This window comes from Lipophrys pholis (genome assembly GCF_963383615.2).
Source record: "Lipophrys pholis genome assembly, chromosome: 19".
NCBI lineage: Eukaryota > Metazoa > Chordata > Actinopteri > Blenniiformes > Blenniidae > Lipophrys > Lipophrys pholis.
This window is the reverse complement of record NC_137647.1, coordinates 11885817-11913631: the sequence shown is the minus strand read 5'-3', so window position 1 is coordinate 11913631 and position 27815 is coordinate 11885817. Positions and strand designations below refer to the sequence as shown.

The window sequence follows — 27815 nt, the reverse complement described above, 5'->3', positions numbered from 1 at the left end:
CACTAAACATGCAATAAATGACCAACCAGCCCATCCATCAAAGACACAAACACTCAAACAGTTGACCTTGCTTCAGTTGCTGATAATATGGTGATGTATTCTGCAACTCAGAAGTCCTGAATCAGAATCAGTTATCACAGGCAAAATACATACTGTATGTCATATATTTAGCATTTCTGTTGGGATCTGTACAGAAACAACTGCCATAAATCTTAATGTAAAGTGGATGTAGGATGAAAGGCAGGTTGATTGCATGGGTGACTGTTGGCGGAATACAATATTTACTTATCTGAACTGCCTTGGCTAATCACAGAAAACACAGCTTTCAGCAGTGATTGTAAGCTCTAAACAACCTATTCTTTTTTGCCAATGTTCATCTTTTTTTTTTTTTTGCTGTTTTCAACATTAAGAGTTTTTTTTTTAATTAGTTTAAATCATTTATGAAAAAGCTGTGATGAATGTTTATTGGGGTGTTGAGCATATCTCCCAGACTGTCCGCCTCATGCGCCAGTGTAGAGCAGTCAGTTAAAAGGTCTGTGGTGTTTTAGGCTGTCACCACTGGGGATTTGTCTCTACAAGTAGGGCTTATTTGTTTCCACTTTCTCATGCGAGTTTAATAATGGAAAAGGTTTATATCTCACAGACTTTAACATTTAAAAGTCAAGCAAACAAGTATTGTTCAGTAATTGTAATAGTTAGCTGAAAGAACACACTGATAGCAGCTGTTGGCACCTTCTCCATGCATCTGCTGAGAAATACTTTTTGTGCGTGTTTGGATTTTAGTGACCATCAATGTGAGTCTGAGAGTTGATTTAAATTTCAGTGCCTGTTTTTTTTTTTTTTTTAAATGTGACTTTAAAGTGAGCCTAAGTGCACCTTCTGCGCTGTGATTGATGGGAGAAAGGTATATTGAATCAGTGACAAGCACTCGGGAGTGCTGCTGCCCTTGAACACAAACACACCTGGATAAACACAACCCTGAAGTACTGAAAAATGTACTGTTGCCATATCGCTTGGAACAATATCAGGGACTGCTTTTGGAGAAATGGCTTTGGAGTTTTTGCAAATAGAAAGAAAGAGAAGTAACATAAACAACTGAAACTGAGTAGATATGTAAAAGGACTGGTTTTGAAAAAGCACACACATTTAAGAGTTTAGATAACAGGGTGCAGTGGCATGTGTGCACACTCACACACACACACACACACTTGCAGCTTTATCCTTCTGGGGTCATCTCATTCACAGAATAAATTCACTATCTCATTTCCCAATGTCTTATTTCAGTTTATTCGCTATATTACACATTTTTCATAAGAAGAAAACAACAGTACTTCAAAGTATAGATGACATGTGCCAAATTTGATGAACATTTTAAGAAGCCTATCATGCTTCATTATACTTCTCAGCTTTCAGCCAACATTTGCTGTTGGTGCAGAAGAGACACCCTATTATGTTATTCGCGTATTTCCATTGAAAGCAGAAATAGTGCATGCCCCAAAGCGTGAGATGAGTCATCAGACATTTGTCACTGTTTTTACAGGAAGAGAAATAGAAGAAAATATATGTGAAAATAATCCAATTTATTTAAGAGCAATTTGACAAAAAACAAGTTATGAATGAACTATAAACCCATATTCGCTAGATAAAGCTAATATTTTATTTAATTTTTTTATTTAATGGGGTCATTACAAACATTACAATGTTATTTTTTTTTGTGCTCCCTGTTTCATATCCCACAACGGCAGCGAAACCAGGCCACACATATATACACAGTGTAGGCAGAGATATAGTAAAACACACACAGAAAAGGGAATCAACAGAACTTGTATAACAATGAAATAGGCCGGGCGGCAGGAGAGAAGCAAGAGCTGCAAAGCAGCAATGGGACAAAACAAGAGAGGATAGAGTACAAGGAGAGACGGAGATGACTTGGGTAGGGTGAAATAAATAAAAAAATGAATGTGGCAAGAGAGCCCACAAAGCATCACATGGCATCCACAAAGGTTAGCAACAGCTTCCTTTGCTGCTCTTATCTCCACCTGTCTGAGACACAAACCCCTCCTGCCTCTCATCATCGCTGCATTGGGATTCTGTTAGCGGTGGCTGGTGCACTTCTTAAAAGCCCTTCACTGGTAATTATCCAGCAGGAGAAGAGCACTTTCTCAATCTGCATTTCCCTCGCCGGCCTCCCCTTGCCATATTTACCCTCCTCTGACCTTAAAGCTTCTGCTCAACCTTAAGACAGGCACAAAGGAAGCAAAGATGAGGGGAGAGATGCAAACAATAGCAGCGACTGCGTGAAGACAGCCTACCTCCCCGGAGGACTATTGCTTGTCATGCTGACACATACACTGTATGACATCACCGCAAACGTATGCATGCACACGCTTGTGCGCAGAGGAGTTTGGCTTGTCATTGCACCCTCACCGTGACCTGATTATACAATGGAGATGCCCCTGCTTCCAGGCAGATAGTGCATTTAAAAAGATCTGTAAATATTGACACGCTGTTTATATAATGTATTTACATGTGGCTTGTGAGTAGTTCACATAAACAGAGCGGACTCCCAAACAAGTGAGAGAGAAAATGAATGACGCATAACAACACAGTAAATACAAAACAAAGAAAGTTCCAATTGCATTCCAAATACAGTAAATCATCCTACACCTCATTCTCAATGGGACTGAAACATAAACTGTCCATATGTCATAAAAAGACAAAATGGGTTTGAAAAAGGCATCAAATGGTTTAAAGAAAACAAAATCTGCACAGCCCTCAGTGGAACAGCCAGTCAAGCAGCAATTCTCAACACAGCAGACTCAGTCAGACACTCCCCACTGTGCACAAACAAAAACAATTTTCAAATGCAGCACATCTTAGCGTGCACACATAAGTCTGCTTACGCCGTGGTGAGTGCCAATTCTTGAGGGAGCTCACAGTCCCAATGGTGTAAAGGAAAAAGCCGCCACAACATCCGGCCGAAAATCACAAAGAAAGAAAACACCCAGGATACACCATACCCATATGCCACAGTCCCAAAACATCCACTTTGGCATTCAGGACATACCGTATTTGTCAAAAGGGTTGAAAATACAATCAGTCTGTGAGGGATGCTCCTGTGCTATTTTTAGCCACTGTCAGGTTGTGGAAGCCTATAGGGTCTTCACTCATCTCCAGTTTCTGTTGATACACTCAGGAGCACAACTTTTAATTTCCTGGTTGATCACCTTTTCAACAATACACAGAAGCCATCAATCACACATTTGTCATGTGGATTCACAAGGGATTTTGTGAGTTATGGAGGTTGGTGCATGCTAGAAGTGCACCCTACTATCATCTTTATGAATGTGTGAAAACAGACTTTTGTCTTAATATGAAAGAAGAGCTGGTGGTTGCAGCGAGTGGGATATATAATATGAGGAGATGCATTTATAAAACAGATAAAAAGTGTTGCACACACACACACACACAAGCTCTGTTATATTGTTCACTACTTCTTTCTGTGTTCCCGCTTAACCTCTGCTGTCTTGTCTGTCCTCCTTATTTCCTTTCATTTTCTTCCTTCCCACAGTTTCAGAACCCGTATGCATATTCACCGCCGTTCCGCTTTGGCACAGTTCCGAACGGATCCACCGAGAGGAACATCAGGAAGAACTACCCAGCAATGCATCAGTATATGGTGAAATATCATCAGACTGGAGTCCAGGATGCACTTGTCAGCCTTAAAACCGGGTAAAAAAGACACGGCGTGTGGGGATGCTTGTTAATCCACTTCACACCAACCATTCATGTGAAAAGCTCCACCTGTATTAAATTGTATATGTAATTAGAGAGTTAAACAGGGAAATTCATCGTCCCCGAGGGGAAATTTGTCTGCAAGTGTACTTCTCACGTGTGTGTGTGTGTGTGTGTGTGTGTGTGTGTGTGTGTGTGTGTGTGTGTGTGTGTGTGTGTGTGTGTGTGTGTGTGTGTGTGTGTGTGTGCGTGTGCGTGTGCGCGTGTGCGTGAGTGCGTGCGTGCGTGCGTGCGTGTGCGCGTGCGCGTGGTCGTGTGCTTTTGTGAATGTGTTTGACAGGTCCTCCGAGACTCAGGATGAATGGACTTTCTCATTGGGAACAGCAGGAGTTATTTTTAGAACTGGTGTCTATAGTGGGACGGACTGATGGTGTGTGTGTGTGTGTGTGTGTGTGTGTGTGTGTGTGTGTGTGTGTGTGTGTGTGTGTGTGTGTGTGTGTGTGTGTGTGTGTGTGTGTGTGTGTGTGTGTGTGTGTGTGTGTGTGTGTGTGTGTGTGTGTGTGTGTGTACACACATGTATAAGGGAGGTTGGTGAGCCGGGGGTTTAAACACAAAGCTACCCAAGGACAGATTGAAAGGTTGGAACAATTTGAGAGGGATGGGTAGATAGAAAAGTGAAGGTAGAGATGGTGTGTGAAAAGAAAGAGATGGAGGAAAGTCGGAGGGGTGACTCACTTTACACTGTCACATGAGGAAAACGAGGAAAGCGGACCAACCTAGGAGGCCAAGGGCAAAATGTCTGATTGGAGGAAACGGTGGAAGAGTGGAGGAAGAAGAAGAAAGTGGTGATGAATTGAAAGATGCAGCCTCGTGGAAAGGGGGGGGAAGGAAGAAAAGGAATTTGATGTTAACAGTCAAGTGAGGGAAAGGACAGAATTAACAAGCAAGCACAGCATGAAGGAGCAGAGAGACTGGAGGAGGAGGAAGAAAGAAAATCAGTAAAGGACAAAAGGTTGATGAAATGAAAGGACAAGGAGATCGTGCTGATTGGTTAATGGTCATGGGGCAGGAACCAATCAGAGCTTCCAGCTCAAAGGACAGTGAAAGATCAAACAGGAATAATTCATTAAAAAAAAAAAAGACTGTTATGAGAATAATAATATTGGACACGTGATTTTTAAGCAGTTATGTCTTTCAGCACATTATTCAACATCCATAAGTCATAAGTATACTGGATGTAAACATGTAAAGACGGCTTAAACCACTGCAGCATCACTAATACTCGTGGTTGTCTGTGCAGTTGTATTAACACACGACACGCGTACTCCTACAAGTATTTAAGTAAACTAATACCACGTGCATAGCTGCAAAATGCTTCAAAAACGAGAACTCGCATATATCTGTGCACACCCAGCCAGCTGCAGGTGTCTGCAGTCAGTAATACCCTCATTGATATTTCTATTCTGTGGTATTAGCAGATGAGCAACACTGCAGCGTTCAGCTATTTGAGGCTCGATGGCTGGATTAGCCCTGATCACACATAATGCTGACAGGCTTTACACACAAAATCTGTTACAGCCACAAGAACCAAAACTATGCACAGGGGAGCTTAAATTGATTTGATTACATTCCGGGACTCAGATTACCCACGATGCCAGCAAAGTTTAGATTGTATTTGTGCTGGTACATTTAATTTTGAATAGATATCGGTTAATCATTTTGTCGGCCACAAAGCCTTTATACCTGTTGTGGTTGAGTCTGTAGTGAGTTTGATCTTGTCCTGAACCTAAACAGGCTCTCCCATTCAGTCTTCTAGCAAGATGACAAAAGCACATTTAAGGCTGAGTGTCTCAATATTATGGGCCACTTTTACTTCAAAGAATCTGCATTTTGGCATGCAAATGTAGATGCAGAGAAGCAGAGGAGTTGTAACTGCTGTGGAAATTTCTCAGAGATTTCAGAGTTTCAGCACATAGAGTCTTGGCATCACAACCCTCAATGTGAACAGTTTGTGGTTCATTTTCTCTCTGGTAACCTGTAGCCACACCGATGCAGCCCCTTGTGTTTTGATGACACAGTGCTCCTGTCAGTCTGAAGACAGCCCTGCATAATTAAAGATCCGTGACAGATAACTGTCTTTCTGTGGTTTTAATTTGTGATTTTGGAACACTTTTAAAACCTGAAATTGCAGTAATATCCATTGTCTGACAAGACGTGGAGCACATTTCACATCATATGATATAAATAAATCAGTGACGCCAAAGTAAAACCTCCAAGGGGATTCTCGTTTGGATGTTCAGTCTTTAAATGTCACTTTGGTTCAAATGGCAGGTTGTGTGGTGTACTGAAGAGCTGCCCTGTAGTAGTGTAAAATAAGATTCACAGTCACAGTAAGTGGTCATTTCACCGTGTTAAAGATGACTTTCAAAGGTGTCGATGGGATGTGGCAAGAAAATCTTGTGCTGCTTCGATTCATTCACCGAAATGAAGGTGTGACAGACCGGCGGTGGCTCAGTCCCTCTCCGAGCCATTAGAGCTACAGTATGTCTGGCCAGCACTTCCAAACACATGCACACAACAAATCCTTGCTCACGGAGATGCTCCAGTGCACACTCTCAAATGGCCAGGCGCACGTGCTCACTCGTCGACGCACACCCCCGGTCCCCCACATGTTTGGAGACACTGTGTGTGTGTGTGTGGACAGAGACAGTGCTGGGTTAAGCTAATTACACAGCTAAACTATCGGCTGTGAGCCTCTGTTAGAGGGCTGGATCTGACATTCAGTAAATGCCAGCCAGTCACAGCACTATTAGCAGGGCTCCGTGGGTGTGTGTGTGTGTGTGTGTGTGTGTGTGTGTGTGTGTGTGTGTGTGTGTGTGTGTGTGTGTGTGTGTGTGTGTGTGTGTGTGTGTGTGTGTGTGTGTGTGTGTGTGTGTGTGTGTGTGTGTGTGTGTGTGTGTGTGTGTGTGTGTGTGTGTGTGTGTGTGTGTGTGTGTGTGCGTGTAAACTGAGATAGTCCGAGAGCAGTGGTTAGTGACGGCATCAGTTACATTGGAAATGTCAGTCCGAGTCTGGAATCTTTTACGTTCCACTTTGCAACCTACTTATTTATGAGTGTGTGTGAATGTGTGTCTTTGTGTGTGTGTGTGTGTGTGTTGACAGAGCCAGAAAGAGTGTGGGACAGTGTCAATGTTTGTGTCTGTCTAAAGTTTGTTTAGGTTGCCCGCGTGTCTCCAAGGTCCTATCATCAGTGAAGCGTGCAGTATTGAACCGCCACCACTCCCCACTGTGTCCTCTGTGTGTTTGGTTACACTTGGATTGCAGTCTTATTGGAGATGATTTACCACTTCACAATTGATCTCCAAACAATGCGTTCTGAAAAATAAGCCCCTCTTCTGCTTTCTGTCTCCTCCTGTGCACATCTCACTCACTCTCTTTAAAAAATGTGAAACCCCTCACATTTTGTTTTCATCCCCTCCTTCCATCTGTTTTCTCCTGTTGTTTTCTTTTTTCTCTTCCTTCACAGCAAACTGGATGCCTTCATCTATGATGCTGCAGTATTGAACTACATGGCTGGCAGAGACGAGGGATGTAAGCTGGTGACCATTGGCAGCGGGTAACCTATACTTCCTTAAAAAGATGCTTTCATTTGAGGATTTGCCTGAGTTGGTTATGTAATTCTGTCATTGTTCCCCATCCTGATCATTCTTGTATTGTAATAAGGTGTGTGTTCATTTGTTCTTGTTGACTTGCACTGCAGCAAATACCAGCCAAATTGAATCTGCTCTTCAAAAACTGACATTCTTTCTTTGTTTTAAGACGAGACTCACAGTGCCTTTTGTTCGAGGACGGTGTTCTTGGTCATTGCCGTTGTTGCTGCTATTTATTTCGGCTGCATGGAGATCCCCGCTCTGAAGTGATTGACAGGAAACAAAAAAAAAATCCACATTCATCATGATGTACAAATCTATTTGGGTCAGAAAACCACTAAGATCACAGTCATTTCAGCACAATTCCCTCATCCTCTGCTGCACACTGTGAAAAGAAGAGATTGACTCAGCTTGGCCTGTCTTTTAAACTTTAAAATCTCAGACCATGAAAGAAGTGACAAATCACCGGCCCAAAGGTATAAACTGACATACACAACATCAGAACACTCTTCTGTAAAGAAAACAAACCGACACACTGTTTGGATACTTGTACAACGAATAATGACTTGTCTAATTTAATTTTAAAATCAAACATAGTGTCACAAAGATAATCACAAACAGGTAAATGTTAATAAGACAAAACAAATCAGTTGATAATGCAATTGAATTGTAATCGAATTGGCTAGACACCGCAACTAACAAGACACCAGTGTGTGAATTTAATATCATGGATTATTAAAGGGGTCATATTATACAGCTTTTCAACACATTAGTCTCGTTGGTCCAAAAACGTTGTATTCAAAGTTTATTTCCCCAAATTCAGCTTTTCCTTGATTCTCAGCCATTTGAATATTGGATCATATGAGCTCCACTCAGAATCTGCTGTGTCTGTGTGAGCTGGACCGGCTCCACCCACACAGGCTCATCTTGGGAAGTGGAGGAAGTACTTCCTCTCGTGGTGCCATGTGCCAGAGCAGACCTGCCTAATTGTGGGAGGGTCAAAGGGAGGGCCTACTTTGATTGGGATTGGCTAAACCCCTGATGATACTATATCAGGGTTGATGTCTGATTCGCTCGTTGGAGCAACACTTTCTTTTCTTTTTTTTCTTCTTTTTTTTTTATGAAGCAAGCCAGGGAGAGAGAGATGGCAGACTTTCTTCACTTCTAGGGCGTCATTCCCAGGTATGGGGATGCATATTACTGTTGGATAACCATTAGAAAGCGGATTTTGCATAATATGACCCCTTTTGGTATAAACTACTTATCTATAAACAGTCACATGTCAAGGTCCAAAAGGAGAGAGCCAGAAAAAGGTCTGTATTTTGAAAGTCCCATGCATGAAATGTACCGCTGGGGAGGTGTGGGCGGGACGTAGCATCGCCAGGTTTACAGTAATGATCGTATTTGTTGGATCATTAAGTACTCTGCACAATACACATCCATCAACCCCCCCCCGAAAAGACTAATGTATGGTGATTTGAGCGCTTGGTGAATGTGTGGTTGAAGTCAGCCAAGCAGATCTGAGGTTGGTGAACTGGTTTTCTGTACCGACAATGGTGGCTAACTTGTTTCCTAGGTGGGTTGCTGAGGGAATGCTGATCATAACTTGCTTGGCAGCAAGTTAGGTTCAGGATAAGAGCTCAGACCACCTACTGAACAATCAGCCCTCTTGTCACCCTTTCTGGCATGCTTATAGTTAGAGGAGTGTGTTCTAGAAGACGAAGAGGACTCAAAGAGACAACGAAGCCCACAATTGGGCCTGACACTCAAATGAAATTACAGTGGAGCCTGTTCCAAATTCAGAAAAGGGATTTTTTTTTTTTTTTTTTCTCAACACAGCAAACTCTGAGCGCCTGTAGGATGCTATTAAACACAACGGGCCTGATCTACTAAAGGTTTACACGTATAAAAATAGTCACTTCTGGAAGATTTCCACAAGTGTCTACCATCAGGACTCGATGATGATCACATCTGACAGATGTTTAAATTAACACTATCTACTTCGCCCCGGTTGTTTAAATGAGTATGGAATACCTGGCATGTGTTCAAGATCGCACAAAATACAGGGAGGTGTGTCTGCTAATAGATTAATTTGCAATTTACAATGTGAACACCTGAAACAATGTGCATTGTTCAAGATGGTGATTTAAACACATTTGAAAAGGAGACGCAAGTCGGCTCAGCCTCCAGCAGAAATGCTGCTGTCATCATTTCCTCAGTTGGCCCCCCTCGAAACTTTTATGGGCCGAATTTAACCTGAGATGTATCTTGTGTTGTGCCTATTCTTAGTTCTAGCAATCTTTTCAGAATCTTTTACTGTTGCTTTTTATTTTCTCAGCTTGGATTCTGTGACCAGCCATCTCCCACATTTTTATTCTTCCTGTTTTTTTTTCCCTTTTTTTTTTTTTAATACCTTGTAGTTCACCGATATATTTGAGAACTTCCTACGACAACTGAATGGATCCATCATATTTAATTTTGTTCCTGCGGGGGCTCAGTGCGTCATCCATCACTGTGAGGGAACGCAAGCAAACAAGGAGACACTAACTTTTCCAGCAGATCAAAAGTTAAAGCGCAATCTATTTGCATTGGCATTCAATTTAGCACGTTATTGCAGGTTCTTAGTAAATCAGACCTAAAGCGTGACTGTGTTTTGACGGATGTGCAATAATTTCCCTCCAAAATACGATCATTTTAACATTCTGGCACAATAATCCTATAATTCCCAGCTGGCAATGCTGACAGAATGCTGAATTTGGTACTGGCCTTTGTAATAGTGTTTTTTCACTGCGCTGAACCAAAAGCAGAGTGACACAACACTTTTTTTTGTTTTTGTTTTTTTGTTTTTAATTGCCTAACTCTCTTTCATGATTGCTTCAGCTCAACCCTGATGAGTCCTGTGGATTTTGGTAACCTCTCTTGAATTACTAATTGAAATAGTGTCTTTGCAGCAAAAAAACCTAACAAAAACATATGGGTATTCTCTTGAGATGTGACCCTACAGGTTTGTACAGTTTTAAGAGGACTTTCCTTTTTTTCTTTTTTTTTTATTTATTTGTGACCTCGATTCCAGCTCCATGACATTTCTGTGCATCACTATGCATGGTGTATTCTTCAAGAAAATTTTAATCACAGTGACACCATTTGGAGAAATAAAGGTTACAACATTTTTATTTTTTTTTTAAAGGTTAAAATATGTGTTTGTGTGTACGTGTGCGTTTGTGTGTTTGGATGCTCTTGTGCTCAGGTACATCTTTGCAACTACTGGTTATGGCATTGCTCTACAAAAAGGGTCCTATTGGAAGCGACAGGTGGATCTGGCCATCCTGGCAATCATTGGAGACGGTGAGTAACACACACTCTCACACACACACACACACACACACACACCCACAGCATTCTCATACACAAATTAAAAGTGCATGACACTATCCAGAAGGCAAAGAGGTTAGATTGTTCTTTGCCAGCGTTGTAATTCATGCACTCATACACACATCTCTACTGCCTTGTCTGCTGACAGCACAAAGGGAAAGCAGTGAAGTATAAATAGTGCTTTGATGTTATTCTGGACACAAAGGCTGCTCTAAACAGAGGGCAGAGTGTGTAAGTTATTCTAATATATTCCCCTCTGCAGCACCAAATCTCTGTGTGTGTGTGCGTGTGTGTGTGTGTGTGTGTGTGTGCGCGCGCGTGTGCGTGTGCGCGTGTGTGTGTGTACACATTACACTATCTGAATCACAGCATTCCTTTATTACAGTAGCCTCAGAAGTTTTTACATAAACAATTTCACTGCTGCAAAACAGAAAGGAAGCAAGACGGCTTAGCTTTTAGTGACAGATTCATTTACATTTTACATCCAAAGCATTTTGCTGATGTGAGCGTTCGCAGCCACTCACATTAAGTGCACTGAAGTTGATTAAATGAACGTTGGTGTCATAATAATCCTCTCGAACCAAATCTTATCAGGGCTTCAGAGCATGGCGGCCACCCTCCGACACATTTATCTGCGAGATCATTTTTGACAGAAATCAGACTTGGTGTTTTTTGTTTTGTTTTGTTTTGCTCTGTCTTGTCATTATTAATGCCATCCAATCCCCCCATTGTTGCTGCTTGTTGAAGCAGTCATCCTTTGCAAATAATAACTGAAGATGTTACTCAACTAAGAACCTCACTCTTTTCCCTCTTGCTGTTTATCTAAAACTTACATGAGAATGGAAAAAGTAAAGGGGAAAAGTGTGAAGAAAAATTGGGAAATATGATGAAAAAGTCAACGATAAAACAACAAAAGAGAGACGGCAGGGTCAGAGATGGTGTACACAGGATGGCCAGACAGAGGTTAGAAAGAGGCATGGAGGAGAGGATGAGGGCTAGACGAGGAGAAATTGTGTCAAAAAGAGGTGGAAAGATGAAGACTGAGAGGAGGGAAGGTTCTTGATTGTGGTGTTGTGTCTTGGCAGATGCTGCTTGATCATATAGGCACAATGTGGGTGAGAAACATATGGCATTTCAGGGACAGAGAGGATTGAGAGGAGATTTGTTTGGAGAGGCTCAGGGGAATCTGATCCTGCCCGCAAACACATGGCATGCAAAGACATAGCTGAGCCTCAATCTGTCTCCAAAAGTTACATTAAAAAAAAAAAAAAGAAAATCCACAAAATATGAATCATGATGGGAGAAAAAAAGAAAAAATCTGTATGTTATTCAAATTTGCCAATGTGATACCCCAATCACTTCAAGTCCTTTTTTTTTTTAAGAATTTCAAAAAAACAAACAAACAAAAAACAATGTCCTTCAATGCTTTAAACACTGTCATTCAAGCTTTAAATTTAGCCTTTTGATTGGGTTAGCAAATAAAGTCATGTGGCCCTGAAACTTTTGCACAATGTGCCTGTCTTAACAAAGCTCCTCGTTTAAAAAATCCAGCCTCAGCTCAATATTGCACGCACACAAATGTGAAATCTACGAATATTATTTTGTTATTTTGTCCTCATGAATATGAAATAACAGACACCAGATAGTCCAAAATACTGAAAGGCGTTTATGCTAATAAATGAATGCTCAATGTCATTTGATATATTTGGTTTAATACGTTTGCGTTATTCGTGATTGCGTCTTATTTGTCACGTTTTTGAAAAGCTCCAAATCGTCTCACCAGAGATGCTGCAGTTATTGTACTGAGAGGCATTTCCTCAGCTGAGCGTTCTTTTACAGACTCTCATATGACGTTTTATTTTCAGGGTTGTACCTTTAAACTTTTGACTTGGGACCAATCATCTCCCATACTGCACTTTTCTGTTATTACAAATTCACATTTATTTGCAGTAGAAATCTGATTTCATCGATCTTTCTCCGCCGACACGTCCCACTTCATGGTGTCACATTTCATTTGATGCTTGTGAGGGCTCATTGTGCCATCCAATCACTCCACGGTAAATGCAATAAAATAGTACATCGTTCTCATGTAAAGAGATCCTAATCCCCACAAAGCTCTCACTGGAAAACTCCTGTTTGCATGTGACGTCACTCATGGTGTTCTTCTTTGTTTGTAAACTCATAGTGCAATTTATTTGCATGAGCACGCAATTTAGCTTTCTATAGGATTCTAGTCAATCAGGCAGAGCAACCGAGTGTGTTGGCATTAAATGTTCTTCCTTAGAAATGACAGAAGGACTCAGCGTTCACAATCTGCCCCTTTAGGGAAGAATTCACAATGCTCAACTTTGTAAATGGCGTTGAAAGCAACGCTGTTGCTTTTGTTTGCACTTCCGACCGACCCTCGCTCTCTGTGGGCTTGAAGAATAAGAGCTCTTTATCATCAAAGGCCGCAGTTTGATCTCCAAGCTTGTTGGTCTGTCTCTCATCACCAGTGATGTCCCTGGATGTGAAGGCTGGCTCACAATTCATGTGTGAAATCGCGTGTGCTGTGTTGTCATAAAAAAAGGTGCATAACATAGGTCTGAGGTTGGCCTTGCAGCATCATGTGACGCACTCGTCTCACAGGAGACACCGCTCCCTCCAGCTCGCCCCGTTTGTGACTCACTCTGTTTTCCCACTACAGGAAACATCTCAGTAATTTGTAGTTGCACATTGTAAACGTTTAATCAGAATACTGATATAATGCATTAGGCAATTGTCAGAACAATTATTCTCTTACGCGCTCAGCACATGCTCAAATATAGGATCAATGTCATCACTCTTGCAAGCTTTAAAGTAATACCATTTGAAAAATGTTTACACACTCAGGGTGAGGGACTTTTATTTCTTCAGCCTTTATGAGGTAGACCTGATTTGATATACTGACTACAACTATAATTTTTTTTATCTTTAATCGGTACAAAATCGTCAAAGAAATGCTTTCCTCTTGTCCTTCATGCTTCAGACCCAGCTATTTTTACATACACCCTGAAAGGGTGGGCACAACTTGTTGGGACTTGTGTTCCTGTGTTCCAGCTGACTGGTCACCCGACTATTGCTTGAGCCCTCTGACTGCTGAAAAGAGAACAAAATTTGAATTTCAGCAACACTTTCCCCCTGGAGTCAAAGCAGCAGCACAGGCAGGAGTAGCTCCCCACTGCTTTTCCCTTGACTGCACTCGATTACAAAAAAAAAAAAATTAAAGACAAGGTGACCTGTTGATACCTACACATCTTGTTCGTCTTAATTTGCTTTTACAGCTGATTCCAAGCATAACGAGAGGCCATTTAAAAACAGATGTACCTCAACTAAATCTATTAGTGTGGTTGCAACTCTGACACGAGACAAATGCGCCCCAATTTTGCAAAAGGGTTAATGATGTGTTAGCGAGCCGGCACCCCACTGACATCGAGCTGAACAAAACCGGGATATTTGTCTTTCCCCAATAGCAGCCTTAGTTATCCGGCCCTGAATGACATAGATTGGATTAGCCACGCACCAAATGTCACAGCGGAAGCCGGAGAGGGGGGGAAATAGAAGGAAGGGAACACAAAGTGAGGAATGAGAAAAGATAAGGTCTTTGTTGCTTTCTACCTTTCTTTTATTAACACTAAAGAAACAATCTGTTTGAACTATCAGGCTAGATCGAGGGGATTGCAGGAACAGTGGCTGGTGGCATCCAAAGAAATATATTTTAAACAACCCTGAAAAACATAGGGTACAGAGTCAAAAGGTATTTTTAAACTAAAATTGTGATAGAAAACAAAAACCATTAGGCACACATTTGTAGTCTATGTATAATAAAACTACTTGAAAATAACAAGAGACCACAGAATGCTATACATGATACCGCATACTTTTCAAGTTATCACTGTCATAAGCAATGTCCTCATAATGTTTCTATTTCTGGCATTTGCTGTTTCAATTGTGAAACACTGACCCACATAGGCAGGATGTAAACATGTTAATACCTTTATAAAATATATTTATTAAAATGTCCTTTTTAGGTGAAATGGAGGAACTGGAAGCTCAGTGGCTGACAGGAATCTGCCACAATGAGAAGAACGAGGTGATGTCCAGTCAGCTGGATGTGGACAACATGGCGGGGGTCTTCTACATGCTGGCCACAGCCATGGGGCTCTCCCTCATTACCTTTGTCTCCGAGCATCTCTTCTACTGGAGGCTTCGATACTGCTTCACTGGGGTCTGCTCCGGCACGCCGGGTCTTCTTTTCTCCATCAGCCGGGTGAGGACATGTTTGTGTATTTTAGCATGCGCTTCCAATGTTTTGGGAGAAAGAAAGAGTTGCAAATCTACATATAAATTACATTTTAAATCAAAACAAGGCTTACTTGTAAACCCAAAGACATGGGCCATTGAGCATGTAGCCATGTATTCACACGAGCCTGTGTGAATATCTGGGCCTGGGGTGTTCTGACTGGGTTAACAGTGGTCGAAGTCGAGGCTCGAAGACGCAATGAGGCACTGCAGCTAAACTGGAGGCTAATGCTGCATTATTGGGGTTAGACAGCCCTGTCTTAGTGTTATTTTCTATCTGCAGAATAAGAGAGCAGCACAAGCAGCGGAGACATGCAGAGAGAAAGAGCAACTGCTAAACTAAGACGCTGAATTAAACGAGGGAAAGAAGGGAGGGGCTGCACAACGGAGGATGAAAGGGAAAGATGGGGATGGAGACGGGGGGAGGGGGATCACGAGGCAGCGTTGAATTTCGACAAAAATAGATCCTAATTGCAGCACTGTTTTTTGGGTGAAATAACGGCAAGCAGCACTAAATCAATTCATTCTCCCTCTTTCTGCAAAAAGGTCAGCGTTCTCTCTGTATGTGGGAGCGGAAGACATGGACGTGCATCCCTAAAAGCACTGCAGTGTCTCTGCACTATTTTTGAAGCAGAGTGTGACTCTCCGTAAAAGTTAACAGAAGGGAGTAGTGAGGTGGGAAAAAAAAAAAAAAAAACTCATAGAGGATAAAGTGAGGTTCTTGAAAAGACTTTATTTCAAAAGGCATTCTCAAGAGTTATTTACAACAAGATACATTCTTAATGATTTATCTTCTGTTGATAAGCTTCACAAAATGTGCACTAATGTTTTAAATGCTTTTTAATAATGGGTTTGTGAAATGGGAAATCAGGAAACAGCACATAATTTGCTTTCTTCTCCGGGGGGGTTTTCTCTGCTTATGTGTGTATTGTGTATTTTTATTATTATTGACAAAGAGCATCTTGGTTTTAATTTGAAGGATGATAAATGTGTTGTTTGCTGTCATTTTTTTCCATAGAAATGGTGTAACCTCTCAATAAAACTTTGCAGTTTTAACTCTAATAAGTGTATTCACTTTTCTAGATTGCTATATTCATCTAGGCGTTTGAATAAATTCAAGTCATTGTAGGACATGTGTATCTTTTTTATAAAACTGAAGCTTTTTAACGTGAAATATAGCCGTACTACAAAATTGATAAATCTGCTGAAAGACTAGTTTCAGTGCATTGCATCATATATGTGCCTGCTTTGGAAAATACAGTAAACAGGAGTTGTTGTCTGGGCGGTGATGGATTGATGCTCGTTACCAAAGATATTCTGATGCATATTCTTGAGCAATACTTTCTGCATTTTGTCCTTTTAACATTTTCGATGATCAACTCTGATTCTATGCTTGTTAAGTCCTTCCTAAAGATTTTTAGACATTTCGAACAAATGTTGTTTGTAAGATTCATATTTTCATATTATATATTTTCAGCTTTAGTGCATGATGCAGTTTTTCTTTGCGAAATAGTCTAAACACATTATAACAAAAACACCACAGTGAACTGCAACGCACTAAGCTATTTTCAATATACAGTGAAATATTTTAATAGGACATGTATGGCTGTTATGAAAAATAACCAGACACTCTCTCTCTCTTTCTCATCCCTTCTTTCTTGTTTTTTTTTAACTCAATACATTTTTCTGAATCCATTATATGTATACCTTTCATCTCATTTCATATTACGCCACATTTCTTTTTCTATATCCATATGTCACTCTGCAGGGAATCTGGAGTTGCATCCATGGTGTCCACATTGACATGAAGAAAAAGACAGATCTAGACTTTAGCCCCCAAGACAAAATGCTCAAGCTCATCAAGTCAGCGAAACAGATGACCAACATGTCTAACCTGGGTGGCTCCCATATGAACTCACCTAAACGGGAATTTATGCACTCAGCTGGCCCCATGATCATGGACATGATGGCAGAGAAGGGCAACTTCATTTATGCCGACAACCGAAGCTATGCTCCAAAAGATATGATCTATGGGGACGCAGGTGATCTGCAGTCTTATCTTGCCAATCGCCACAAGGATCACCTGAACAATTATATCTTCCAGGGAGGGCAGCATCCGTTGACCCTGAATGATGCCAATCCTAACACAGTGGAGGTTGCTGTCAGTGCTGACGCAGTGCAGACCAATGCCAAACCACCTCGAACACTGTGGAAGAAGTCAGTGGACACACTCCGTTCTGTGCCACCTGGACCCCCTCCAATGCCTGACATGCTCCTGCCAGACCCAAGAATGTCAATGAAGACACAGCGCTACCTCCCTGAGGACACAGCCCACTCTGACATCTCCGACTGTTCTAGCAGGGCAGCTTCCTATAAGGACCCAGAAAACAACAAGCACCTGAAACCCAAGGACAACTTAAAAAAAAGATCGGTGACGTCAAAATACCCAAGGGACTGTAGTGAGGTGGAGCTGTCCTACTTAAAGACTAAGCAGGTCACTGGTGGAACCAACCAATCTGGGAGAGGAGCAGGAGGAGAAAAAATCTACACCATTGACTCAGACCGAGAGCTGAGCCTCCATTCAGATCCCGTTCACTACCGCGAGAGCTGTGGTCTTGCTGCAGACGATTTGGAATACCCTGAAATCTACTCAGATCACAGTGACAACTATAGGAAGTGTGAGCAGCCCATCATTCATCTGAACTCTTCACCTTTGCATCACCCAGACTCGGATCTCCTACCAGACCCAGCTTACTCTAAACACTACAACCTGAAAGAAAAAAACCTTTCCCTGTCCCCACACGAATCTATTGATCGCTACAAACAGACACACTGCCGATCCTGCTTGTCCAAAGTGACTGCGAGCTACCCACCCGGAGGGTCATACCCTCCTCCTGGAACTGCCTCAGCTTCTGCCACTCGGTCTCCCTATAATCGATGTGAAGCATGCCTCCACTCAGCCAATCTATATGACATCAGTGAGGACCAACTTCTTGCAGACCCTTTGGTTAGTCCCACTATGCATCACCAACAGCAGCAGCAACAGGACGAAATGTTTGGTCTCTATTGGCCACAAACAGATGGGCCACATGTCCAAAAAAGAAACCGTTTGAGGCTAAGTCGTCAGCACTCCTTTGACAACATCATGCTCGAAAAACCCAAGGATGTGGACCTTGGCCGACCAGCACGCAGTGTCAGCCTCAAGGAGAAGGATCGCTTCTTGGACTCGGCATCCGATTCGCACTATGCGAATCTCTTTGGCATGCGTCCCTACTCCGGCAGACTCTTCGGCACCGGGTCCAAATCAATGCTGTTTAACCACAACCTGGAGGAAAGCAAGAGGAGCAAGTCCCTGTACCCGGCCCATGGCTCGGAAAACCCTTTCCTCGGCCATTCACTAAGGGATGATACCAGCAGCAGACTGGTTCATGGGCGTAGCTCCTCTGATATTTACAAACAGCTGGCAGTGGCTTCTCCTGCAGCAGTCCTAGGAGCACCCTCCATCAAAACACGCAATGATGCGAACAATGTCCGCTCTTCCGTTAAATCCACCACTTCATACTGCTCACGGGATGGGCGGATAGCTAATGACATGTACAATAAAGAGCATGTGATGCCTTACTCAGCCAATAAGACTAGTGCATACCCAGCCCCGCGTGGCGTCCTAAACTCAGCCCAGTTCAGCAATAGACGGGTGTATAAAAAAATTCCCAGTCTGGAGTCAGATGTTTAGGTGTTAAGAAATAATGTGTTATTTCCTTCTTGCTCCTCTCTGGATTTGTATTATAATTTATCAGCTATGTTATCCACGAAGGGATGCCATAGCCACAGTATGTTTTTCTTCTTCTCTTCAATGTTGTAATCCAAAAGAACTTGTGCCCACTCGGGTATGACGGTATTACTACTACTTTCTTTGCAGATGATATCACCATTTCTGTCCATTCTCCTCCATGTACCAATGATTTGGCTGCATGGTCAGCACTCTGCCATACGTATTTGGGTGTGAAAGATAAAGGAATCCTTTTCCCCAGGGTTTTTTGAATGGGGTAGGACATGGTGAAGTCTCATTAGTGGCACCGAGAAGGTACACACAAAGTAACCTTCACACAAGATTCCAGCAAGAATTAATCTGAAAGAGTCAATTATTTCATGACTGAAATATGTGAGTAGTTGAAGAGGAGGATGGGAAAAAAAAAACTATTTGACAGGGGAAATACAGGAAGGGGGGGAGGAGATAACCTGCCTGTCTACTGTCCACACTCCTCTTTTTCCTTTCCACCTCCACTGTCAAGTTTGAGGCTTACTACTTAAGAAGAAAAGGCCTGACAGCCAAACCAGATGGGCGGTCTAGACACAGAGGCTTCCCAGGGGGTCGGGCCATCACAGTGAGCTAGTCCAATGGTCTGCTACTTGTTACTCTGACAAATATGGCCACCGAGACACCTGGCAGTGGAAGAGCAGAGAGAAGGATGAAGGAGATGATTGGCTAGATGGTAGTGAGTTAAGCATCCCGTGGATTTTGGCAGTCAGGTATCATGTGCTTGGTCAAAATATGGTCTTATATGTGAGGCTAAGGCATGACAGAGAGGAGAAGCTGAGAGTAATGTAGGTGCTATCAATGAATAATGTTTACAGACTGACTGATAAAAGACAAACTGACAAAATGACTGGTAGAAGAAGATAAACAAGCAGGGAAACCTGAGGCTATTGATAGGCATTTCATTTGTGGCACTGCACATAGAAAATATAATTGCAAAGAATTGCTTTTTTTATTCTCTTGAACTATAAGATTTATTGGGGATTCTGGCATCCGGATCCCCCTATGTAGGATTTTAGTGTTTGCTTATTTGGTAGCACAATAGCCATTAGTTTTAAAACCTTTATCCCACATTTGCTTTCAAAACAGCATAGCTTACAGAAAAAACACCATCAAGAGTAATAGATTTGTTTGCATGTGTTCATTTCTTTTTGTGTCAGAGAAGAGAAAATACACACATATACATTCTCAGACACATATTTTTGTATGTTTATGAAAGGGGCTGTGTGTCTTGCCAGATGTGGTGGATGGATATTTGTACAATCGAAGCTATGACCTTTGTGCTTAGTAAATATATTTCATGCTGTGGCTGCAAAAGAACAAAACAATGGCGGAAGGGAAGAGAGTAAAAGAAGATACACAAGGGAGAAAAGGATGAAATGACAACTGTGTCCACCCTGACCTTGTCAGAGGTGTGCACCGATGAATTTTTGTCTTTTGACCTCCCTGCCACTGAGAAACAGGGTATTAGCTATTAAAAACATTGATTCTTTCCTCCTTCCCTTCCTCCATCAACATGACACATCACCAGAGCATTGTATATGTATAAAGCCACTTTAAGTTGTTTTTTTTTTTTTGTGTGTGAGTTTTTGTATCATTAAACTTCATCTGATTGGTCCAGCAGCAGCAATGCTATATGGTATTCAACCACAGCGGTCTAACTGGGGCTTGTGCTGAGAATTTTGGATGATCCAACTGTTGGTCAACCAGGGGTCATGCAGACATGAACCTGACTTGAGATGGATCTCTTGTTTACCATCATAGCATTGCTTGGGTGGGATGTGGAAAAAGGTGGGTGGGACAAGATGGATGGAGGTGAGAAAACTCCACAACTATGTCCTCATGTCCTCATGTATCCATCTCAAAGTCCAGTCAGTTGTGTGTGTATGTGTGAATGGGTGAACTTGGGTAAGCTTGACGATATAACCAAATCATTTGGTTCCTAATTCCATTGATTATGCATTCATTTCATATTTTTTAAAACACCGCAGAAAAGACTTGCACATGCATATGCTTCCTTGTACACGTGTGCCCACAAAACACTTTTTTTGTAGCATAATAATGTACAAATTGTACAGTCACAAGAAGTCATACAGCCATTGTAACTGAGTGATTTGCTTGATTGATTGGGTTCACAACAAACCAAATTGTGTCAAATAAAATACCTCAGGATGATTCTGTGTGCTCTGCGGGAACTGTAGAGGTAGCAACAGAACATAATGTGCCGCATTTACTTTTTTATAGAAATACAGGCGTGAAAAAGAAAAAAGAAAAAAAAGAAAAACAACACAATTTATAGCGGCCACAGAAGCAGTATAAAACCTTTGTCCTTTTGATGTTTACCAGTCCAAGGTCTTCCAGTTCGGCTTTCTGCCTGAACTCTTGCAACCAAGGTAAAGGAGAGAAAGAAGAGGAAGAGGAGGGAAAGAAGGGATGGTGGTAGGGAATTAAGATTGCTGTTCTCAGTGTGCAGTGTGTTGGGAGAAGCTCCTCTTCATGCACAACTGAGCACTCTTGAGCAGAATGACCGATGTTTCTTCTACATCTGAAATGTAACGGCTACCCAAATAGGAATACTAATGGAAATCTTTCTCTCTCTCTTTCCTCTTCATGGTTTTTAACAGCAGTCAACTGCATTAGCCACTGTGTTTCAATTGAAGCTCCATCTCTGACATCTACTGTCATATCAACCTTTTGTACTTTTGGAAAACTGCAGCAAACCTCTTCTTGCTTCCCAATCAGCTTACCCAATGTTGACTGATGAGCAACATGTGTCCTTTTTTTTGCATCTTTTTCTGCATATTTATTATTATCATATTTATCTCCACATGCTGCTTGCGTGAGCTGACAAGTGAACAATATGCACATGTAAAAATATCAAATGGCACCCTTGCGTTTTATGAACTCATGGCGATTTGTTCAATTTGTTCTACTTTTACAGAACTGTCATGTAAACTGATGCTGTTTTATGTTCATATACACGCACACAGACACACAAACACTTTCAGACAAACCCTTGTGATGACAACCCTGCTCTTTTTAATGGCAAAAATGTATTTTAATTACATTTAATGATAAATAATGAGGTGATGGCATGCAACCCCAAATGTAACAATTTTAATGTTTTATGTTTCTTTTTTTTGTTGGTTATTTTTGTTATGATGTTATGATCACTAATGCGTTGTATACCAGGTGTGAGTATATACATATTTGAGAGGAACAAAAAAAAAAAAAATCTGTGTTAACACAATGAAGATGCTGCTGCTGTTTGGGGGGAGAAGGCGAGGACCTGGCCTCCTCATTGGATGGCGGGCCATTATCAGGCCTGTGTTGCCCAATAGAGTTGCGGGTCAGGGGTCAGGGCTTGGCTCGGTTCGGTGGGACTTCCTTGCTCTTCTTCCAGTGGCAGGTGAGAAATACTGTATCACCAGCTCTGCTTCTCTACTCCCTCTCCTTCATGTGTAGTCAGGACTTCAACTGTAAAGAAGATAGAAGAAAAAAAAGCAACCCTCTACTTTGAGTCTGCTATCCCTCCAAAGATACAAGACCTCTTTCTTTATGGTTTGCTGTAAGAATAGAGCTTTTTTTTTTTAAACTAATACTTCCTCAAAGACTTTTAAGGAACTATTTTGAATATATTTAGAAATGACACCTGTATACATCGCTTGTAAATTCATACGGGAATACATCATCATTGAGAATTATAAATGATAAAGAGTAAAAACAATATTTTTTGTGTGAATTTCACAAGAGCTCTTCTGTACAGTGGCACTGTTTCTCTCTCTCTCGCTCTCTCTCTCTCTCCCTCTCTCTCTCTCTCTTCATCTCTCTCTCTCTCTCTCTCTTTCTCTCTCTCCGTAGAGCGACTAGAATAAAATTTCACCATTCACAAGGCTTGCTGTCCTGTCACAATTCACACCATACACAACAGACTCTGTCTTTCTGATCTTCTGTAAAAGGTAACCTCTTTCCTCTTTTATCATTTGAAGAAAAAGGATTATTATGGTTTTGAGGGGGGGAAAAAAATCTAGTTTTTCCATCCATCTCTGTTAAAGGAACAGTTGCAGTCCCATATTTGAAGATTTTATCAAAAATGATAAAGGGGAATAAGGCTGACGGTCTGGGCTGTACATCATTACCTTTGCATTTACCTTTTAAGACATGATTTTATTTCAGTCTATAAAAAAGTTTACACATAATGTTTTCTTGTTTGTACTTTGCAACACCAATTCCAAAAACGTTAGTACAAGTATAAAAGGTGATAAAAAAATTGTAATTCTAACCCATCAACATTGATCTAACAAAGGATTATTTCTAAGAAGAGACGAGTAACGAGTAAAGCGAGGAAACTGATGATAAAAATACAAGTATTTGAAATGTGAAAAACCATTGCACACATTTTATCTATTGTCCCAGCTTTTTTTGGAATTGGGGTTGTAATCATTTCTGTTAATCACGGTGTTATAAATGAGAGTCTTTTTTTTTTTTTCATGTTGAAAACATCCTAAAAAAAAAAACAACCAAAAAAACTACTTTTTCTTGCCACTTTATAGGTTCTAGTACTGAGTTCACTGTGTAATTGCACGGGGTCTACTTTATATATCTCCTTTTCTATCAGAATACAATGTTTTCACTGCTTCATCTGCTGTTTGCGTGGCAAAAAGACTTTATATTTCATTCATCCTCAGATGGGTGTTATAGCCACTTCACATGGATATGGAGTACCAAACATTCAAACAGCTTTGAGTTCGAAGCTGACAATAACACAGAAATGTCAGATTGTTTGTTTGAATAGAGTCCCACATCGACGCCTCTGCCTCTCCCATCAGCTTTGGATTCACCCAACTACATATTATACTGGAGAATTTCTTTTGACAGCCAGGTCTGTGCTTTTACAAAAACGTCAGGATTTGGCTTTGAAGACCGAAGCCTCACACGTCTATGTCAGAGATTAGACTTGTTACATTGATATGGACCATGTCTCGCCTTAAAATTAACTTGAATTTTAGCTGTGAATGCAGGAACCTTCAAGAAGGCTAGAATTAAAGAGCTATTAAACATATACCATTTATCAAATTGAACTTAATACAAGGTTAAACAAAATCTTCTTGGATATATGATCATTAACCACTTGGCATTTAAATAGATGAACTCATCTCTAGTAACTGGGAGGTATATTCTCAGTCATGTGGATGTCCATCAGCCTCAAGTTGAAAAGGGAATTGAGGGTCCTTCAGTCCGTCACATCCGTCATTTTTTTTGCATCATATAAAAAGCAAATTATGGTCCCTCACTCTTGACATATGATTGCTGAAATCTATTGCTGAAATATGGTAATATTGAACCATCATTTTTTTTAGTGCAGATAACATACATACAGATAATGTGTAGATTGTAACCTCTATATATTGCTGGTAAAGAAACTATATGCTCCAATCATAAACCCCAATCATGTCCATATACAGCAGTGAGCAATTCCTAGTTACCACATATGTAGGGCATTGTATGAGTTGATAAGTCCTATGAAGGGTGCATTCACTCTCACAGAGCATTGTTTTCATACAAATATAAATATGAGAAGTTCTCCACTCCTGTGCTCGCTTTGTAAGATGCCTGTGCACTCATAAGCTCAAGTGACAGTGAAGGCAGAGAGTCCTTTGTGCTGTGGTAATTGTCCTTGAATTTTTGTGAATATTTCAGTCTATCTAACAGAACATCTAGAGGCAATTTGGATTACAGATACAGTCACCATCTGCCACATCTTGTCCTACCATTCCATACCATTCTTCACTATACCCATTTTCTACCATCTGTTTTTGAACATCTTTTTGCTCCTTAACAAAGATATTACTCTTCTCAGAAAGCACATCGCCTTTCATACATATTGTTACTCTTTTAAATGTCTGTATATGTATGCACAGGTGTGTTTGTATCATTTAGTTACCGGTTGATCACTATAAAATAAGAAGATTGACTTTAAGCGTTCCCGATCAAAGAAGGTCAGACAATATTTCTCAGAAATACACGACTTTTATGGTGGGTTTATTCTTTTCTCTTACCTTTTTCCCACAAAACTGGTGACTCTGTTGCTTCACAGGGCGATCTGGTAGCCGGAGAAGCTGTTATGTCGCAGGCAGGCATGTTTTGGGGCTTTCCTGATTTGAAGTGCAATGGTTGACCACATTCCCTGTGATGAATATGCCGTCATGCATTAGTACTCATACATGAGTAGTTTTCAAAGGTAAGCTTCAGTATGAAAGTTGATATACCAATTCATACCACATTGGTGTCATGGTTTTTCAGTTATGTGTGAATATTTTACAATTCCATGTTGTGAACCATCATATAAACATATCAACTGGGAATGACAGGCAGCTTGGCTTGTATAATCAAGCATCCATTTTTGTAGTGTCGGTGCTATAAAAAATGTATTGTTTCTTTTTAGAGGGACTACTACACCCAAGTCTATTTTTTTTTTTAAGTTGAGCTATTACAGATTAACTCAGGTATGCTCTGAGAGAACTAAAATCAAAATGACAATATGACACACAAGGCTCTTGTAAAATATCTCCCATGAGGTATTCACTTCAATTTAAAAGCATAAAAGCAATTGAGGGCATTTATTTCGTTGAATTAAGCAGACATATAAATTCCCTCAACACATTTTGACAGAAAAAGATTTCATTGCAAATGCGCCAATGACTGCAAAGATATTTCAACACTTAAATGATTGGTGAGTTGCTGGAATGTCCACGTATTTCTTTGTTCGATTTGACCACATTTACCCATCCTCTCTTCCTTCGTTTCTTCTCTGTTGCTCTTTCACCTACTTTTTTTTTTAATCTTAAATAGCCTTGTGAGATCAAAGACCGAGAGCTTACTCATCACCATTTGCACCAAGGTTTGACTTCAAACCTGCAGCCAGTCTTCGACAAGTGCGGACACCTCACTAGATTTGATTCAGGAGGAGGCCGCTGGGGGCAAAGAAGAGGGCCAGTAATTGAAATCAAATCGCATCCAGTCAACAAATGTGTGTGTGGGTGCACGAGCACATGTGTGGGAGAATATGTTTGTGTCAGCCAGTTCAACAAAAAGACTGTGGCAGATCGTTCTTCTTCTGTGGAAGGGCAGATGAAAGGAAAAGAAGAGAGGGGTTTAAGACGAGCGCACTCGTTTATTCTGTCGTGTTTTTTTTTTTTTTTTATTCTCCCCTTTGGTTCTCACAAACTCATCCCTCATTAGAGTCAAGGAGGCAAACAATTGTCACGGTCAGCTCTCCACAGCCCAGCCTCCGTGTGTGCGTGTTGTATGTGTGCCCATCCACTGCAGTGGGTGTTTAAGTTCACTCATTCCTCCACAGGATCTCCTCTCAAATTCGGCTCTGCACCATGTAGATACATCCAATGGGAATCTTTAAACCTATTTTACTTTTCAGACATGAACTCACCTCATTCGCCCTCACCCCGGCCAATGAAACTCCTAATTATTCTGAAATACTTTAAAACAGATGAGAGAGTCAAAAATGGGTCTGATTATTAGGAGGAAAAGAAAGAGATCAAAGTACCACAGTTGAGCTCACAATAAACTTCCTATCATTCATCTTCACACAAAAGGCGTTCGCCTTAAGACGAGCCTTTGAAGCGTGACTGCCATCACACGTATTTTAAAATGGGCTTTAGCTGGTTAGCTCTCAAGGTGTGCTCTACAAACTAATCCGCAATTTAAAGACAAAGACAAATTCAGATGAACACGGTGACAAACTAATGGTTGTACAACAACCACAATTCTTCAAATGGGGCAAATTATATATTCTACATCCAAGCGTCTGTAAGTCTGTGAATGCAAGAAAAGTATATTATTTTGATTTCAAGCCGTGACCGTTATCATTGAGAATGTAACTAGGAAAGAGTTTTTCAGTTGCAGTTAATCAACTCGATCAGTTAAAAAAAAAAAAGAAGATTGTATGTTGTATTGCTCAATGTCTAGTTTTCAAAACCTGGGCCAGTTTCTGATATGAAACTTACACACAACATATGGTGAGCACAAACTAGTTAAATGTTAATATGCAAACTTTCAAAATGATTAATGGTTAGTGGACATCCATCTGAGGACCCACATATGTAAAAAGTGTCCTGGCAATAAGCGAACATCCAAATATTGGTTCGGTTGAACAAATTATCTAAAATAATTCTGTTCATAAATAGTTGTACGGATCGTCCCACCTGGTGGTGCAACTTGCCAAGTCTACTAAAGTTGCAACGGTTTGCTGCGGCGACCCCTGCAAAAGAAAACATCCAAATAGAAGATAGTTGCCCAGGAATTACCTACTTGAACATGTCTTCTTTTAAAAGTTCTGACCTTCGGTGGACACCCACACAGTTGACTGATGATTCCTACTCAGTGCCTACACCTTTAGCAGTGTGGTTTTTTAGCAGCAAAGTCAAAATATCCCACAAAGTGCATCTTCTCTTTAAGTCAGTCTGAACCGCCGAGGAATTTAAAACTACAAGGTAGGGATGAATAATAAAACACAAGAACGTCACAGTTCCGCATTTTGCATGCAATTTTGAAGTAGTCTTTATTAAATATTTCACGGACGAGACACTTTTTTTTTTTTATTGTTGTTGGAATTACCCTTGCACCTTCTTGGACAGTTCTATTTTTAACTGATTTATGTTGAGATGTATATTTAGCACACAATAGATATTTCTCTGATATCTGTTGCTTGGTAATGAACTGATCAGTGGGATTTCTCTGTGTGTGTGTGTGTGTGTGTGTGTGTGTGTGTGTGTGTGTGTGTGTGTGTGTGTGTGTGTGTGTGTGTGTGTGTGTGTGTGTGTGTGTGTGTGTGTGTGTGTGTGTGTGTGTGTGTGTGTGTGCCTGCCTCTGCTAAGGCATTGTTTTTTGCCCCCCCCACCCCA

General features: G+C 41.0%; 1 protein-coding gene across 1 annotated transcript in view; it reads left to right on the top strand.

The window, feature by feature from the left end:
- Nucleotides 1–21145, top strand: part of grin2aa (glutamate receptor, ionotropic, N-methyl D-aspartate 2A, a) — a 146216-nt gene extending 125071 nt beyond the window's left edge. The window contains exons 11-15 of the mRNA XM_080488682.1: nucleotides 3572–3732; nucleotides 7262–7351; nucleotides 10633–10730; nucleotides 14807–15045; nucleotides 16846–21145. Of these exons, the coding sequence (XP_080344808.1) occupies nucleotides 3572–3732; nucleotides 7262–7351; nucleotides 10633–10730; nucleotides 14807–15045; nucleotides 16846–18810 (2553 nt within the window). The 3' untranslated portion in view covers nucleotides 18811–21145. The remainder of the gene's footprint in view (nucleotides 1–3571; nucleotides 3733–7261; nucleotides 7352–10632; nucleotides 10731–14806; nucleotides 15046–16845) is intronic.
- Nucleotides 21146–27815: the final 6670 nt, after the last annotated feature.